The 19,697-nt window shown below is 45.0% G+C and overlaps 1 protein-coding gene across 1 annotated transcript in view; it reads right to left on the bottom strand.

The window, feature by feature from the left end:
• Positions 1-19,697, bottom strand: part of LOC147120738 (E3 ubiquitin-protein ligase MARCHF4-like) — a 56,698-nt gene that overhangs the window by 10,204 nt on the left and 26,797 nt on the right. The window contains exon 3 of the mRNA XM_085986971.1: positions 3,215-3,407. Within this exon, the coding sequence (XP_085843097.1) occupies positions 3,215-3,407 (193 nt within the window). The remainder of the gene's footprint in view (positions 1-3,214; positions 3,408-19,697) is intronic.

The raw sequence follows: 19,697 nt of genomic DNA, 5'->3' as shown, positions 1-19,697 counted from the left end.
CTCGGCCTGATCCAACACAGCAGGAGGGAACAGCTGGTAAAAAGGGTCTCGGCCCAGTCAGTTTCCAGGATATCCCCGAGCAGCAGTGCATCAGGAGTCTGTGCTTCACCAGGTAGGCTGTCGCTGATTGATGCAGCTTCCTGCAGCAGCACTTGCTGCATTGGGGGGCCAGGCTTTGCCTATGCTTGTTAGTCACTGCTGCCCAAAACTTTTACACCTCGGGTTCCTTCCAGGCAGCTGCTGGGACATTACCTACCTCTCGCAGTCTGCAGAGCTCGGCTGCATCAAGCAGGTCACCAATGCCTGTCAGACTAAACTAATGCATTACCTTCCTAATAGAAGCCAACAGTCAGAACGAGAGCGCTCTGGGATTTACAGCAGTGGCTGGCTTCACTCATGTCTGATCAAAAATCAGCCATGATCTTATTGAATGGCGGAGCAGGCTTGAAGGGCCATATGGCCTACTCCTGCTCCTATTTCTTATGCCCGGGGCAGCTATCAGGGCACCAGAAGATACAAACACAGACCGGGCCACTAACCCAAACACAGACCGGGCCACTAACCCAAACACAGACCGGGCCACTAACCCAAACACAGACCGGGCCACTAACCCAAACACAGACCGGGCCACTAACCCAAACACAGACCGGGCCACTAACCCAAACACAGACCGGGCCACTAACCCAAACACAGACCGGGCCACTAACCCAAACACAGACCGGGCCACTAACCCAAACACCGACCGGGCCACTAACCCAAACACAGACCGGGCCACTAACCCAAACACAGACCGGGCCACTAACCCAAACACAGACCGGGCCACTAACCCAAACACAGACCGGGCCACTAACCCAAACACAGACCGGGCCACTAACCCAAACACAGACCGGGCCACTAACCCAAACACCGACCGGGCCACTAACCCAAACACAGACCGGGCCACTAACCCAAACACAGACCGGGCCACTAACCCAAACACAGACCGGGCCACTAACCCAAACACAGACCGGGCCACTAACCCAAACACAGCCACAAACACAGACTCTGCCTAACTGCGCATCTCACAACAGAAACTTTGCTGATACATTAAATGAGAACCTGCCTGAAATAAACCTTTAAGAATCTCTGAAAATATTCGCAAGTATTTTAGAAAAGGTAAAGAAACTTTCCAGTCCTCACTTGCGTGGTGTACAGATGAATTCTGCAAAATACAGATGCTCAGAATGCAGACATATAGATCGAAGCTCTACAACTTTTCCGGGGTAATATTTCCAGTCGAAGCCCAGATTTTGGACACTGGGTGTGATCTTGAAGTAAAATTTTTAAAAGAACATAGGAACAGGAGGAGGCCATTCAGCCCCTCGAGCCTGTTCTGTCATTCAATGAGATCACGGCTGATCTGTATCTTAACTCCATCCACCTGCCTTGGCTCCATATTCTTTTATACCCTTGTCTAGAAAAAAACCTAGCGATCTCAGATTTAAAATGATTAATTTAGCATCTACTGCTTTTTGTGGGAGTTCCATACTACTTCTCCCTTTGCGTGAAGATGCATTTCCTAACTTCTCTCCTGAATGGCCGGTCTCTAATTTTAAGGTTCTGTCCCCTTGTCCTAGACTCCTCCCCACCCGCCCTCTCTTTGGAAAGCCACTGTTCCTAGCTTTTCACCGTTTAAATAATACTCTGATCTATCCTTCATTGGTCCAAAATGGATGACCTCACACTTACCTGCGTTGAAATCCATCTGCCAGTTTTGTCCATTCATTTAATCTAGCAATGTCTCTTTGTAATTTTATGCTCCCGTCTACACTACTTACTATACCACCTATTTTTGTGTCATTGGCAAACTTGGATATCTGGCTCTCATTTGTACTATCTAAGTCCTTAATACAGTAAATATAGTGAATAGTTGAGGCCCCAGCACAGCTCCTTGTGGGATACCACTAGTCACTTCCTTCCAATTCGAGTACATACCCATTATCCCTACTCTTTGACTTCTACTGCCGAACCAATCTCCTAACCAGGTCAATAATTTGCCTTCAGTTCCATGAGCTTTAATTTTAGCCAACAGTCTCTTATGTGGAACCTTATCGAATGCCTTCTGGAAGTCCATATAAACTACATCCATAGACATTCCCCTGTCTACTACTTTAGTTACTTCCTCAGAAAATTCAATTAGGTTTGTTAAACATTACCTACCGTTTACAAATCCATGTTGGCGCTCTCTAATCAGCTTAAATTTCTCTAAGTGCTCAGTCACTCTGTCCTTAATTATAGATTCCAATAACTTCCCACAACAGACTAACGGGTCTATAATTTCCTGGTTTCTCTCTCTCACCTTTCTTAAATAATGGAGTTACATTTGCAATTTTCCAATCTAAAGGGACAATTCCTGAAGGAGGGCATTAAAAGATAATTTAATTGGTAAGTTTAATCATGTTAATATATATATATATAGATAGTATGTTATAAATGTTAGTTACCAAGTAAAATAGTGGATAATTTTTTTTTCCCAGAAGGTTCATCAACAAACCATGACCAACAACTCATTATATTGGGAAATGCGATTATAAGGTGTTTGGATTTTGACATTGAAGCATTACCACAAATTGTGACAACAGGAAGTGTGAGTTGTGACAACAGGAAGTGTGGTTTGTGGCAACAGGAAGTGTGGGCACATGTAGTATTTTTAGTAATACTATAATGGATGCATTATAATCATCTTGCAGCTCTATATATGTGTAGTATGTATATTAGACAAAATACCACACAGCTCTATACATGTGTGCATGTATCTCCCGGATTGTCAGAAAACCCCAACTGGTTCACTGTTGCGTTTCAGGGAAGAGAGGTACCCCCTGTTACCCAGTCTGGCTGACATGTGACTTCAGTCCCCACATTATGGTTGATTCTTCATGTCCTCTGAAGTGGTGTGATACGTTGTCGGGGTACCTCCTAACGGGCAATAGTTGTGTCCGTCCACTGCCCTTTGTGAGTGAGACTGCAATTATGGACAGTTTTGTTCCATAGGCCAATGCTCATCAGGTACTGGGATCAAGACCCCCTAAATTCACTTCATGTTTGCTCCTCGCACCCAACAGATTCAGATCTTGTTCCCAGAGAGGGAAGACCAGCGCCCAACTCCCTCACACCAAACCCCTTCCTCTCTTCCGCTCGCCTCATATTATTTACACACTCAGTAATGAGAACCTACCGATGCAGACAATGTCCATGAATCCATACATTCCATAGCAGATCTGGAAGAGCAGGTCCTGTCTCTGCCACTTTGCTGATGGGCTGATTGTTGACCAGATAAGCCAGGAAATGCTTGCGATGAGGAACAAGGAGCCAAGGATTGCAGCTGCAATCTGAACTCTCTCAATCACCGTCAAGGATATTGCCTGCCACTGGGGGAGGGAGCAGAAAGTGGTCAAACTCTTTATTACAAATTGTTGCAGGAGGACATCCTATGGTGCAGAGTAGTGAGGGCCTTTTTTAGTTGACAGTATAGTTCGCAGTTTGCTTACATAACACACACTAACATCACAGCTGCACAATCAGTAATGACGACGTATATTTATGTAGCATAATTAATGTAAAAACACCCTGAGGTGTAAGGATGGACAAATATAGAGCCAAAGCAAACATTCAGAGGGGTGACAAAGCTTGGTCAAAGAAGTGTGTTTTAAGGAGGATAAAAGAGGGAGATGGACAGGTTTAGGGAGGGAATTCCAGAGCAAGAGACCGAGGCAACTGAAAGCACGGCCGTCAATGGCGGGGTAAAGGGAGATGGGTGTGGACTAGAGGTAGGAATCAGAGCAATGGAGAGTTTCTGAAGGGTTGTAGGGCTGTAGGAGGTTACAGAGATAGGGAGGGTTAGGCCATGGAGGGATTTAAACACATGGATGAGAATTTAAAATTTGAGCATTGGGGAACCAGGAGCCAATGTAGGTCAGTGAGCACAGGGGTGATGGGAGAATGGGACTTGATGTAGGATAGGATATGGGCAGCAGAGTTTTGGATGTGCTGAAGTTTAGAGAGTGGAGAATGAAAGGCCAGCTAGAAGAGCATTAGAATAACCTGGAGGTGACAAAGGCATGGCTGAGAGCATCTCAGGTGGAACGGGCTTGAGGGGCTGAATGGCCTACTCCTGTTCCAATGTTCTTATCAGCAGAAGAGAAGATAAGCTGAGGCAGGGGCGGAAGCGGGCGATATTACAGATGTGGAAGTACGCAGTCTTTGTGATGGAGAGGATATGGAGTCGGAATCTCAGCTCGGGGTCAAACAGGTCGCCAAGGTTCTGAACAGTCTGGTTCAGAGAATCAGAGTCGTTGAGAGCTGCAGAAGGGATAGAAACCTATTTGGACGGATTCATAGAAACATAGAAGATAGGAGCAGGAGTAGGCCATTCGGCCCCTCGAGCCTGCTCCGCCATTCAATGCGATCATAGCTGATCATCCAAATTCAGTACCCGGTCCCTGCCTTCTCCCCATATCCCTTTAGCCTTAAGAAATATATCCAACTCCTTGAATATATTTAATGAATTGGCCTTCACCGCCTTCTGTGGTAGAGAGTTCCACAGGTTCACCACTCTCTGGGTGAAGAAATTCCTCCTCATTTCTGTCCTAAATGGCCTACCCTTTATCCTGAGACTGTGTCCCCTGGTTCTGGACTCCCCAACCATCGGGAACATCCTTCCTGCATCTAGTCTGTCCAGTCCTGTCAGAATTTTATAAATTTCAATGAGATCCCCTCTCATTCTTCTAAACTCCAGCGAGTACAAGCCCAATCGACCCAATCTCTCCTCATACGTCATTCCTGCCATCCCAGGTATCAGCCTGGTGAATCTTCGCTGAACATCCTTCCTCAGATAAGGTGACCAAAACTGCACACAATACTCAAGATGTGGTCTCACCAAGGCCCTGTCCAACTGCAGCAAGACATCCTTGTTCCTGTAGTCAAACCCTCTCGCTACGAAGGCCAACATACCATTTGCCTTCTTAACCACCTGCTGCACCTGCATGCTTACCTTCAGCGACTGGTGCACAAGGACACCCAGGTCTCGTTGCACTTCCCCTTCTCCCAATCTATTGCCATTTAGATAATCTGCCTTCCTGTTTTTGCCACCAAAGTGGATAACCTCACATTTATCCACGTTATATTGCATCCGCCATGTTTCTGCCCAATCACCCAACATGTGCAAATCATCCTGGAGTTTCTCGACATCCTCCTCACTGCACACACGCCCACCCAGTTTTGTGTCATCTGCAAACTTGGAGATATTACATCTAGTTCCCTTGTCCAGATCATTTATATATATTGTAAATAGCTGGGGTCCGAGGACCGATCCCTGCGGTACCCCACTAGTCACTGCCTGCCACTCGGAAAAAGACCCGCTTATTCCAACTCTTTGCTTTCTGTCTGCCAACCAGTTCTCTATCCAAGTCAGTACCTTGCCCCCAATCCCATGTGCCTTATCTTTACACGCTAATCTCTTATGCGGGACCTTATCGAAGGCCTTCTGAAAGTCCAGGTACATCACATCCACTGGTTCTCCCTTATCTATTTTACCAGTTACATCCTCAAAAAATTCCAGTAGATTAGTCAAGCACGATTTACCTTTGGTGAATCCATGTTGACTTTGTCCGATCCTGTCACTGTTTTCCAAGTGCTCTGCTATTACATCTTTTATAATGGACTCTAGCATTTTCCCCACTACCGATGTCAGGCTTACCGGTCTGTAATTCCCCGTTTTCTCTCTACCACCTTTTTTGAATAGTGGGGTAACATTAGCTACCCTCCAATCCATGGGTACTGTTCCAGATTCCATCGAATGTTGGAAGATGATCAGCAATGCATCTACTATTTCTAGGGCCACTTCCTTAAGTACCCTAGGATGTAGATTATCAGGCCCTGGGGATTTATCGGCCTTCAATCCCATCAATTTCCCTAACACCAATTCCCTACAAATACTGATTTCTTTCAGTTCCTTCTTTTCATCAGACCCTATGTTCCCGGCATCTCTGGGAGGTTATTTGTGTCCTCCTTTGTGAAGACAGAACGAAAATATGTATTTAGTTGGTATGCCATTTCTTTGTTCCCCATTATAAATTCCCCTGATTCTGACTGCAAGGGACCTACGCTTGACTTCACCAATCTTTTTCTCTTCACATATCTATAAAAGTTTTTACAGTCAGTTTTTATGTTCCCTGCAAGCATACTCTCATATTCTATTTTCCCCTTAATTAATCCCTTTGTCCTCCTTTGTTGAATCCTAAACTGTTCCCAATCATCAGGATTATTGCTTTTTCTGGCCAATTTATATGTCCTCTCCTTGGATCTTATGCAATCCCTAATTTCCCTTGTTAGCCAAGGTTGAGTCACCTTTTTTGTTTTATTTTTATGCCAAACTGGGATGAACAAATTCTGTAGTTCATCCATGCGGTCTTTGAATGTTTGCCATTGCCTATCCACCGTCAACCCTTCAAGTGACATTCCCCAATCAATCCTACCCAACTTGCGCCTCAGACCATTGTAGTTTCCTTTATTTAAATTTAGGACCCTAGTCTCTGAGTCAACTACTTCATTCTCCATCTTAATGAAGAATTCAATCATATTATGATCGCTCCGACCCAAGGGGCCTCATACAACAAGATTGCTAATTAATCCTTTCTTGTTACATAATACCCAGTCTAAGATGGCCTGATCTCTGGTTGGTTCCTCAGGGCGTGCAGGAAAGGTGGGCATGGATCTAATAGGTGAGAAATATTTAAGAACGTTGGCAAGGAAAGGGCGGTTGGAGGTGGAATGGCAGTTAGTGAGAACAGAAGGGTGAAGAGTGGGATTTTTGAGGGGGTAATGCCAGTCATGTGATTTATCAAAAGTGGACTGGAAACAGCTACTTGAAGGTAAATCAGTGTCTGAGCAGTGGGAGGCATTCAAGGAGGAGATAGTGAGGGTTTGGAGCAAATATGTTCCCACAAAGCAAAAGGGTGGGACTCACAAATCTAGAGCCCCTTGGATGTCAAGTGGCATACAGGGTAAGATGAGGCAAAAAAGGAGAGCTTATGTCAGATACCGAGAGCTAAATACTGCAGAAAGCCTAGAGTATAAAAAGGGGTGAAATTAAAAAAGGAAATTAGGAAAGCAAAGAGAAGGCATGAAAAATATTGGCAAGTAACATCAAGGAAAACCCAAAGATAAAAGGATAGTGGTGTCTGTCCGTCTGTATGTATGTCTGTCTGTCCGCTATACACTCAAAAGTTATAGAGCGTACCTACACATATGTTATATCAAAAGAAAGCTGATGATCAGGGGAGTGTCATAGGCATATTTACTTTTTGGTCAGACAAAAATTGTTTGGACAGTATACAAAAAACGTTCAAAGATCCGCTCATTAGCAGTTCACCAATCCTACCGCTCATTAGCATTGAGTGACGTGATCGTTGACCAATCCTACAGTTCAGTGACCTGATGGTTGACCAATCGGTGCATCATGGGTGGGCGTTTCATTCCATGTGTGGGCGGGCCTAATCTTGCAGCCTCCCGAAACGTCACCACCATTTTTAAAATTCCGACAGCACCAGCACAACAAACCCCCACATTGCGGCTCCAGCACAGTATCCCGCTCCCGGCCCGCCGGTGCCGAGTTGGGGTCACTCGGGCCGGGCCTGACAACCGCTCGGCCTGAGACACAGAGCGGGGGAGTGGCAGCGGCCGGCCATAAACCGCGCGGCCCTGTAAACTGCCGTTTTACAAAAAAGCCTTGGCAACGCCGGGCCCCCCCAGCTAGTAAATATATAAAGAGCAAGAGGATAACTGAAGAAAGAGTAGGGCCTATTCCAGACCAAAAGGGTAACCTGTGTGTGGAGGTGGAAGATGTGGGTATGGTTCTTAATGAATACTTTGTGTCTGTCTTCACAAAAGAGAGGGACGATGCAGACATTGTAGTTGAGGAGGAGTGTGAAATATTAGATGAGAGAAACATCATGAGAGAGGAAATATTAAGGAGTTTAGCATCTTTGATAGCAGATAAATGACCAGGCCTGGATGAAATGCATCTCAGGCTGTTGAGAGGCAAGGGAGGAAATAACGGAGGCTCTGATCATCATTTGCCAATCCTCTGGCTACAGGTGTGGTGCCGGAGGACTGCTAACATTGTACCATTGTTTAAAAAGGGAGAAAGGGATAGACCGCAAATTACAGGCCAGTCAGCCTAACCTCAGTGGTGGGCAAATTATTGGAAAAACTTCTGAGGGACGGTGTTGTCATTTAGAAAGGCATGGATTAATCAAGGACAGTCAGCATGGATTTGTTAAGGGAAGGTCATGTCTGACTAACGATGAATTTTTTGAGGAGGTAACAAGGAGAGTTGATGAGGGTAGCATGTTTGATGTAGCCTACATTGATTTTAGCAAGGTCCCACATGGTAGATTGATCAGAAAGGTAAAAGCCCATGGGATCCAAGGGAAAGTGTCAAGTTGGATCCAAAATTGGCTCAGTGGCAGGAAGCAAAAGGTAATGGTCGATGGGTGTTTTTGTGACCGAAAGACTGTTTCCAGTGGGGTTCTGCAGAGCTCAGTACTAGGTCCTTTGCTTTTTGTGGTATATATCAATGATTTAGACTTCAATGTGGGGGGCATGATTAAGAAGTTTGCAGATGATACAAAAGTTGGCTGTTTGATCATGAGGAAGAAAGCTGTAGACTGCTGGAAGATATCAATGGACTGGTCAGGTGGGCAGAAAAGTGCCAAATGCAATTCAGTCCGGAGAAGTGTGAGGTAATGAATTTGGGGAGGATCATAGTCATAGTGTCATTGCGGCAATGAAGGAGGCCATTCGGCCCATCGAGTCCATGCCGGCTCTCTCTAGAGCAATCCAGTCAGTCCCATTCCCCCGCTCTATCCCCGTAGCCCTGCAAGTTTATTTCCCTGCAGTATCTATCCAGTCTCCCCCTGAAAACATTGAGTGTCCCAGCTTCCACCACTTCCATAGGCAGCGAGTTCCAGGCCCTCGCCACTCAAAAAAGTTTTTCCTCACATCCTCCCTGTATCTCATGCCCAAAACCTTGAATCCGAGTCCCCTAGTCCTTGTACCATCAACTAGTGGGAACAGCCTTTCCCCATCTAACCTATCCAAACCTGTCATAATCTTGTACACAACATTCGCGCCACAGAAGTACCAGGCAATGACTATCTCCAACAAGCGAGAATCTAAACGCCGCCCCCTGACATTGATCAGAAACTTAACTGGACCAGCCACATAAATACTGTGGCAACAAGAGCAAGTCAGAGGCTAGGTATTATGCAGCGAGTATCTCACCTCCTGACTTTCCCAAAGCCTTTCTACCATCTACAAGGCACAAGTACGGAGTGTGATGGAATGAGTGCCTGGATGAGTGCAGCTCCAACAACACTCGAGAAGCTCGACACCATCCAGGACACAGAAACATAGAAGATAGGAGCAGGAGTAGGCCATTCGGCCCCTCGAGCCCGTTCCGCCAAATTCAGTACCCTGTTCCTGCTTTCTCCCCATATCCCTTGATCCCTTTAGCCTCAAGAAATATATCCAACTCCTTCTTGAATATATTTAATGAATTGGCCTCAACTGCCCTGTGTGGCAGAGAATTCCACAGGTTCACCACTCTCTGGGTGAAGAAATTCCTCCTCATCTCAGTCCTAAATGGCTTACCCCTTATCCTTAGACTGTGACCCCTGGTTCTGGACTCCCCCGCCATCGGGAACACGTTCCTGCAGCTAGTCTGTCTAGTCCTGTTAGAATTTTATAAGTTTCAATGAGATACCCTCTCATTCTTCTAAACTCTAGCGGATATAAGCCTAATTGACCTAATCTCTCCTCATACGTCATTCCTGCCATCCCAGGTATCAGGCTGGTGAATCTTCGCTGCACTCTCTTCATGGCAAGAACATCCTTCCTCAGATTAGGCGACCAAAACTGCATACAATACTCAAGGTGTGGTCTCACCAAGGCCCTGTATAACTGCAGCAAGACTTCCTTGCTCCTGTACTCAAAATCCTCTCGCTATGAAGGCCAACATACCATTTGCCTTCTTAACTGCCTGCTGCACCTGCATGCTTACCTTCAGTGATTGGTGCACAAGGACACCCAGGTCTCGTTGCACTTCCCCTTTTCCCCAATCTATTACCGTTCAGATAATCTGTCTTCCTGTTTTTGCCACCGAATTGGATAACCTCGCATTTATCCACATTATACTGCATCTGCCATGCATCTGCCCAATCACCCAACCTGTCCAAATTGTACTGGAGTTTCTCTGCATCCTCCTCACAGCACACACGCCCATCCAGCTTTGTGTCATCTGCAAACTTGGAGATATTACATCCAGTTCCCTTGTCTAGATAATCAATATATATAGTGAATTGCTGGGGTCCTAGCACCAATCCCTGCAGTACCCCACTAGTCACTGCCTGCCACTCGGAAAAAGACCCGTTTATTCCAACTCTTTGCTTTCTGTCTGCCAACCAGTTCTCTATCCAAGGCAGTACCTTACCCCCAATCCCATGTGCTTTAACTTTACACGCTAATCTTTTATGCGGAACCTTATCGAAAGCCTTCTGAAAGTCTAAATACACCACATCCACTGGTTCTCCCTTATCTATTCTACCAGTTACATCCTCAAAAAATTTCAGTAGATTAGTCAAACATGATTTACCTTTTGTAAATCCATGTTGACTTTGTCCGATCCGGTCACTGTTTTCCAAGTGCGCTGCTATTACATCTTTTATAATGGACTCTAGCATTTTCCCCACTACCGATGTCAGGCTTACCAGTGTATAATTCCCTGTTCCCTCTGGCCCACCCCTCTTAAATAGTGGGGTTACATTAGCTATCCTCCAATCCATGGGAAGTGTTCCAGAGTCTATCGAATTTTGGAAGATGACCAGCAATGCATCTACTATTTCTAGGGCCACTTCCTTAAGTACCCTAGGATGTAGATTATCAGGCCCTGGGGATTTATCGACTTTCAATCCCGTCAATTTCTCTAACACCATTTCCCTACAAATACTGATTTCATTCAGTTCCTCCCTCTCATTAGACTCTATGTTCCCAGACATCTCTGGGAGGTTATTTGTGTCCTCCTTTGTGAAGACAGAACCAAAGTATATATTTAATTGGTCTGCCATTTCTTTGTTCCCCATTATAAATTCCCCTGATTCTGACTGCAAGGGACCTATGCTTGACTTCAATCTTTTTCTCTTCACATATCTATAGAAGCTTTTACAGTCAGTTTTTATGTTCCCTGCAAGCTTACTCTCATAATCTATTTCCCCCCTCTTAATTAATCCTTTTGTCCTCCTTTGCTGAATCCTAAACTGCTCCCAATCCTCAGGTTTGCTGCTTTTTCTGGCCAAATTATATGTCCTCTCCTTGGATCTTATGCTATCCCATATTTCCCTTGTAAGCCACGGTTGAGTCACCTTTTTTTGTTTTATTTTTATGCCAAATAGGGATGAACAAATTCTGTAGTTCATCCATGCGATCTTTAAATGTTTGCCATTGCCTATCCACCGTCAACCCTTTAAGTAATGTTCCCCAATCCATCCTAGCCAACTTGTGCCTCATACCATTGTAGTTTCCTTTATTTAAATTCAGGACCCTGGTCTCCGAGTCAACTACTTCGCTCTCCATTTTAATGAAGAATTCTATCATATTATGATCGCTCCTCCCCAAGGGGCCTTGCACAACAAGATTGCTAATTAATCCTTTCTCATTACATAATACCCAGGACAAAGCAGCCTGCTTGATTGGCACCCCCTCTACCACCTTAATTATCCACTCCCTCCACCACCAGCGTACCGTGGCTGCAGTGTGTACCATCTACAAGATGCACTGCAGCAACTCGCCAAGGCTTCTTCGGCAGCACCTCCCAAACCTGTGACCTCTTCCGCCTAGAATGACAAGGGCAGCAGACGCATGGGAACACCACCACCTCCAAGTTCCCCTCCAAGTCACACACCATCCTGACTTAGAAGTATATCGCTGATCCTTCATCGTCGCTGGGTCAAAATCCTGGAACTCCCTACCCAACAGCACTGTGGGAGTACCTTCACCACACGGACTGCAGACATTCAAGGTGGCGGCTCACCACCACCTTCTTGAGGGCAATTCGGGATGGGCAAAAAATGCTAGCCTTGCCAGCGACAACCACATCCCATAAAAACGAATTTAAAAAAAAACCTGTCCTTGTAGCTAAGATCCACCATTCATAGAACCATTCTGGTAAATCTCCTCTGCACCCTCTCAAGTGCCTTCAGATCCTTCCTAAAGTGTGGTGACCAGAACTGGATGCAATACTCCAGTTGTGGCCTAACCAACGATTTATAAAGGTTCAGCATAACTTCTCTACTTTTGTACTCAATACCTCTATTTATGAAGCCCAAGATCCCATATGCTTTGTTAACCAGTCTCAATATGTCCTGCCACCTTCAGGGAGGGACCTATGCACATTAACTCCCAGGTCCCTCTGTCCCTGCACACCCTTTAAAACTGTGCCATTAAGTGTATATTGCCTCTCCCTGTTCCTTCTGCCAAAATGCATCACCTCACATTTCTCTCTGAAATTCCATCTGCCACTTGTCTGCCCATTCTGCTAGCTTTTCTATGTTGTGTTGCAGTCGATTGGTATCGTCATTACTGTTTGCCACACCCCCAAGTTTGGGATCATCGGCAAATTTAGAAATTCTACTCTCTATTCCAATATCCAGGTCATTTTTATATATATATTTATATCAAAAAAAGCAGTGGCCCCAGCACTGACCCTTGGGGAACACCACTGTCTACCATCCTCCAGTCTGAAAAACAGCCATTTACCACAACTCACTGTTTTCTGTCCTTAAGCCAATTCCTTATCCAAGCTGCCACTGACCCACCTATTCCATGAGCCTCAATTTTGTTAACCAGCCTTCTATGTGGTACTTTGTCAAACGCCTTCCGAAAATCCACGTAGACAACATCCATTGCATTCCCTTCATCAATCCTCTCTGTTACTTCTTCAAAAAATTCAATTAGATTAGTCAAACACGATCTGCCTTTTACAAACCCGTGTTGGCTCTCCTTAATTACCTTAAACCTCTCCAAATGCCCGTTCATTTTTTCCTTGATTATTGTTTCTAAAACTTTACCCACCACTGATGTTAAACTGATAAACTTACAATATCCCCTTATAATTTTATACTTTAATTTACACTGCCTACAATGCCGCCTATCTTTGTGTCATCGGCAAATTTGGATATATGACTTTCTATGCCATCATCTAAGTCATTAATAAATATTGTGAATATACTCCAAGGGATAGTGGCAAATTGAAGGCCAAAGGCTAGTTCAGAGTTTGAAAATGTAGTTTTAAGCAACTTGGGCAAATATTTTTCCAGGGATGGACGTAGAAGGAAGTGTGGTTCAAAGGGACAAGGGGATGTGGGTGGTGAAGGATACAAGGAAGTAGTCGGGGTCGGAGTCGTCAGTAATTGAGACCTTGGCAATGGAGAGGCCATGGGGGTCGAGGAAGCAGCCAGGACTTTATTTCAACAGAGAGGTTTAGGAAGTAAAGGAGGGTGATGAATTGGAGAGATGGTAAAGGGAGGTGTGGTGGAGATTGAAAAGTGTAGCGAGATGGGGAGGATTCAGCAAGGGACAAAGAGGGTAATTTTGACTTTGTGCAATAGTGTAAAATGTGTGATAGGAAATTGACTGCTCGTTTTACATCTCTCCTGACTTCAATGGACATAATAATGGGGAGAAATGCAAAACCCACAGCCGGTTCGCGATCACCTGTTTTACATCATCACGCAAAGTCACAATAATCCCCAAAGTGTGAAAGTCAAGATGTCAATATGATTATCGAAAATAAAGTTGTACATATGAACATATAAATACAAAGGACATGAAAAGACTAGCTGATGCATGGAGCCTGTTGGTACAAGCTCTGCAATCTCCTGGGAGAGGCAAAAGAACCCCAGCCAATTGATGGGGAAAATCTGGGAAATTCCTCTCTGATCAACCAAGTTTCATGACAGCAAGGTGACTGGTAGACATATCCCCCAGTACCCACCTAGCTCTACACACAGTGACTGGGGACACATCCCCCAATACCCACCTACCTTCTGTAGGTAAGGTGGCAAAGGCCTTGTTCAGGAGTGACTAGACATTCTGAAGGCAATGATTGGTTTAATACCTACTAGTTATTAACTACCATGGCGCTGGTGTTGGAGTGTTACCCATTCATGTTCAAGTACTGAGTATTGCTGATGTCAGCATTCACTGAAGGAGTTTTCTCATATCAAGTTGTGATTTAACCAGTGACCATCTCAAGATCTGGACAGTGCAGTGTTGACTTTCTGCTGTGGTGAAGATTTTTTCCTCGGAGATCTCTCTAGTCTCCTGCCCTTGTGGCTCCATTAATGTGCTGAAACTTGCCCAATGTGGCTGATGTGTTTGCGACTGATCGGTGGCTGTGAAACGGTCTACAAGATTTAACTTGCTGAGCCAATAGCCTTACCAATGAAGGTTAATCTTCAGCAGGTGTGTACCCAGTGGCTCGGCTGCTAAATGAAGCAATCAGTCCTTTGGATGAGATATTACAGTGAGGTTTGTGTGCCTGCTCTATTGGTCCAGGTGCCTCACTGTCTTGGGCAACAGTCCTATCGCAACCAACGTTGATACAAGCAGATTAACTGGTAGTTCACTCAATTACTACTTGCGGGATCTTGCTGAACACACATTGGTTATCACATTTGCCTACAATATGACACTGACTCTGCTTCCTTGCAGAAGTGTGAAATATTAGATGAAATAAACATAGTGAAAGAGGAAGTATTAAGGGGTTTAGCATCTTGGAATGTGGATAAAATTCCAAGGCCCAGATGAACTGTATCCCAGGCTGTTAAGAGAAGCAAAAGAGGAAATAGCAGAGGCCCTGACCATCATTTTCCAATCCTCTCTGGCTACAGGTGTGGTGCTGGAGGACTGCTAACATGGTACTGTTGTTTAAAAAGGGAGAAAGGGATAGACTGAGTAATTACAGGTCAGTCAGCCTAACCTCGGTGGTGGGAAAATTACTGGAAAAAATTCTGAGGGACAGGATAAATTTTCATTTAGAAAGACAAGGATTAATCAGGGACAGTCAGCATGGATTTGTTAAGGGAAGGTTGTGTCTGACTAACTTGATTGAATTTTTTGAGGAAATACCAAGGAGGGTCGATGAGGGTAGTCTATATGGATTTTAGCAAGGCTTTTGAAAAGGTCCAGCATGGCAGACTGGTCACGAAAGTAAAAGCCCATGGGATACAAGGAAAAGTGGCAAGTTGGATCCGAAATTGGCTCACAGGCAGGAAACAAAGGGTAAAGGTCGAAGGGTGTTTTTGTGACTGGAAGGCTGTTTCCAGTGAGGTTCTGCAGGGCTCAGTACTGGGTCCTTTGCTTTTTGTGGTATATATCAATGATTTGGACTTGAATGTAGGAAGTATGGTTAAGAAGTTTGCAGATGATACAAAAATTGGTCGTGTGGTTGATAATGAAGAAGAAAGCTGTAGACTGCAGGAAGATATCAATGGACTGGTCAGGTGGGCAGAACAGTGGCAAATGGAATTCAATCCGGAAAAGTGAGAGGTAATGCATTTGGGAGGGCTAACAAGGCAAGGGAATACACAATGGTAGGACACTGAAGTGCAGAGGATCAGAGGGACCTTGGAGTGCATAGAATCATAGAAAGTTACAGCACAGAAAGAGGCCATTCGGCCCATCGTGTCCATGCCGGCCGACAAAGACCTATCCAGCCTAATCCCACTTTCCAGCTCTTGTTCCGTAGCCTGTAGGTTACGGCACTTCACGTATACATCCAAGCACTTTTTAAATATGGTGAGGGTTTCTGCCTCTACCACCCTTTCAGGCAGTGAGTTCCAGACCCCCACCATCCTCTGGGTGAAGAAATTTCCCATCAAATCTCCTCTAAATCTCCTACCAATTACTTTAAATCTGTGCCCCCTGATTGTTGACCCCTCTGCTAAGGGAAATAGGTCCTTTCTATCCACTCTATCTAGGCCCCTCAATTTTATACACCTCAATAAGGTCTCCCCTCAGCTTCCTCTGTTCCAAAGAAAACAAACCCAACCTATCCAATCTTTCCTCATAGCTAGAATTCTCTACTCCCGGCAACATCCGAGTAAATCTCCCCTGTACCCTCTCTAGTGCAATCACATCGTTCCTGTAATGTGGTGACCAGAACTGCACGCAGTACTCTAGCTGTGGCCTAACTAGTGTTTCATACAGTTCAAGTATAACCCCCCTGCTCTTGCCTTTATTAGCTGAGGCATAGAATACAAGCGTTCCGTATGCCTTCTTAATCACCTTATCTACCTGGCCTGCTACCTTCAGGGATCTGTGGACATGCACTCCAAGGTCCCTTTGTTCCTCTACACTACTCAGTGTCCTACCATTTAATGTGTATTCCCTTTCCTTGTTAGCCCTCCCCAAATACATTACCTCACACTTCTCCGGATTGAATTCCATTTGCCACTGTTCTGCCCACCTGACCAATTTATTGATATCTTCCTGCAGTCTACAGCTTCCTTCTTCAGTATCAACCACACAGCCGATTTTAGTATCATCTGCAAACTTCTTAACCATACCCTCTATAGTCAAGTCAAGATAGTTGATATATACCACAAAAAGCAAGGGACCTAGTAGAGCCCTGCGGAACCCCACTGGAAACAGCCTTCCAGTCACAAAAACACCCATCAACCATTACCCTCTGTTTCCTGTCTCCGAGCCAGTTTTGAATCCAACTTGACACTTTGCCCTGGATCCCATAGGCTTTTAACTTTGTGACCAGTCTGCCATGTGGAACCTTATCAAAAGCCTTGCTAACGTCCATATACACATCAAACACACTACCCTCATCTATCCTCCTTGTTACCTCCTCAAAAAATTCAGTCAAGTTTGTCAGACACGACCTTCCCTTAACAAATCCGTGCTGACTATCCTTGATTAATCCGTGTCTTTCTAAATGAAGATTTATCCTGTCCTTCAGAATTCTTTCCAATAATTTACCCACCACCGAGGTTAGGCTGACTGGCCTATAATTACTCGGTCTATCCTTTTCTCCCTTTTTAAACAAGGGTGAAAGGTATTTAAGGAGGGTGGTGGCTTAAACCCGAGTTCCTACAGAGTAGGAACCCCCACCGCCCCCCTCCTCTAACCTAGTAGTCTTTTAGCAGCTGTCTAAAAACAGAGGTCACAAATTTTTTGGTCTCAGTTTCTTTTCAGCAGGGCAGGAACCGGGAGGAGCGGGAAGTCGGCGTAGGACCAAGGGGACAAGACCGGGAAGTCAGTGAAAGACCAGGGAGGTAAGACTAACTGGTAAGTACTTTCCTCAAACCTTCCTAGAAAGTAAAACCAAAACTAGTGGGATTTGGTTAGTTTAAAAAGGAATAAGAGGAGTACAGTATACATTGGTCTAAGTAAGCTTCGGGAAAACAAAAGTCGATAAATAAACTAAAACTAGAAAATTAAAAAGTAATATAAGGGTTAAGTCATGGCAGTAGAGCTCGGACCTGTGTCATGCTCCTCCTGTAACATGTGGGAAATCAGGGACGCTTCCTGTGTCCCTGACGACTATGTGTGCGGGAAGTGTGTCCAGCTGCAGCTCATGTGGGACCGCATGACGGCCCTTGAGCTGCAGATGGACTCACTTTGGAGCATCCACGATTCTGAGAGGGGTGTGGATAGCACATTTAGTGAGTTGGTCACACCGCAGGTTAAGGCCAGCGTAGACAGTACATGGGTGACCAAAAGGCAGAGCAAGGGCAGGAAGGTAGTGCAGAAATCCCCTGGGGTTGTCTCCCTTAGCAACAGGTTCACCGTCTTAGGTACTGTTGTCGGGGGGGGTGACGCATCGGGGGAAGGCACCAGCAGCCAGGCTCATGGCACCATGACTGGCTCTGTTGCAAAGAAGGGAGGGAAAAAGAGTGGCAGGGCTATAGTAATAGGGGATTCGATTGTAAGGGGAATAGATAGGGGTTTCTGTGGTCGCGACCGAGACTCCAGGATGGTATGTTGCCTCCCTGGTGCAAGGGTCAAGGATGTCTCGGCGCGGGTGCAGAACATTCTGGAGGGGGAGGGGGAACAGCCAGTTGTCGTGATACATGTTGGTACCAACGACGTAGCTAAAAAAAGGGAAGAGGTCCTACAAGTAGAATTTAGGGAGTTAGGAGCCAAGCTAAAAAGTAGGACCTCGAAGGTAGTAATCTCTGGATTACTACCAGTGCCACGTGCTAGTAAGAGTACAGAGAACAGGATAGTTAGGCTAAATACGTGGCTTGAGCAGTGGTGTAAGAGGGAGGGTTTTAAATTTTTGAGGCATTGGAACCAGTTTTGTGGTAGGTGTGACCTATACAAAAGGGACGGTCTACACCTGTGCAGAGATGGAACTGATGTTCTCGGGGTAATTTTTGATAAAGCAGTTCGGGAGCATTTAAACTAGTATGGCAGGGGGCTAGAAACCTATGTAGTGAAATAGAGGAAAGTGAAAGGCAGACAGAAATAAATGGTAAAAGGGTGAGGAACAAAAAACAAAGGGCCAAACTAATTCATAAAAAATGTGAGCATAAAAAAAGCCTGAGGGTTTTATACCTTAATGCGAGAAGCATCAGGAACAAGGTAGATGAATTAGCTGTGGAAATAGAGGTTAATAATTATGATCTAATTGGGATTACGGAAACATGGTTGCAGGGTGAGCAGGGCTGGGAGCTTAACATACAGGGGTATTCAGTATTTAGGAAGGATCGACAAAAAAGAAAGGGAGGAGGGGTAGCATTGCTAGTAAAAGAGGGGATAAATGCAATTGAAAAGAAGGATATTAACTCAGTTAATACAGAATCTATATGGGTGGAGCTAAGAAATAGCGGGGGGCGAAAAACATTAATAGGAGTGGTATATAGGCCTCCAAATAGTAAAATAGAGGTTAGGGAGGGCATCACGAGGGAAATTAGAGAAGCGTGCAATAAGAGCACAGCTGTCATCATAGGTGACTTTAACTTACATATAGATTGGACTAGCCTAATCAGTAAAAATAATGAGGAGGAGGAATTCCTTGAGTGTTTAAGGGATGGTTATCTGGATCAATATGTCGAGGAACCAACTCGGGAACAGGCTATATTGGACTGGGTACTGTGCAATGAGAAGGGACTAATCAGTAATCTTGTTGTACGGGGACCCTTGGGTCAGAGCGATCATAACATGATCGATTTCTCACTCGAAATGGAGAGCGAAGAAATTGACTCAGAGACTAAGGTCCTGAATTTAAACAAGGGGAATTATGATGCCATGAGACGGGAACTGAGTAGGTCTGATTGGACAACGTTCCTGGGAGGACTGGAGGTAGATAAACAATGGCAAACATTTAAAGATAGAATGACAAAATTGCAAAAATTGTTTATACCAATCTGGCATAAAAGGAAATCTAAAAAGGTGACTCAACCGTGGATAACAGGGGAAATTAGAGACAGCATAAAATCCAAAGATAGGGCGTATAAAATAGCCAAAAAAAGCGCCAGAGCGGAAGATTGGGAACAGTTTAAGATAGAGCAAAGGAGGGCAAAGGGCATGATCAAGAGGGGCAAAATAGCTTACGAAAACAAGCTGGCGGAAAATATAAAAACTAACTC

Source organism: Somniosus microcephalus, chromosome 4 (genome assembly GCF_052327205.1).
Source record: "Somniosus microcephalus isolate GS21.2 chromosome 4, FLI_Smic_1.0, whole genome shotgun sequence".
NCBI classification, from domain to species: domain Eukaryota; kingdom Metazoa; phylum Chordata; class Chondrichthyes; order Squaliformes; family Somniosidae; genus Somniosus; species Somniosus microcephalus.
This window is presented reverse-complemented; position numbering and strand designations above follow the sequence as displayed.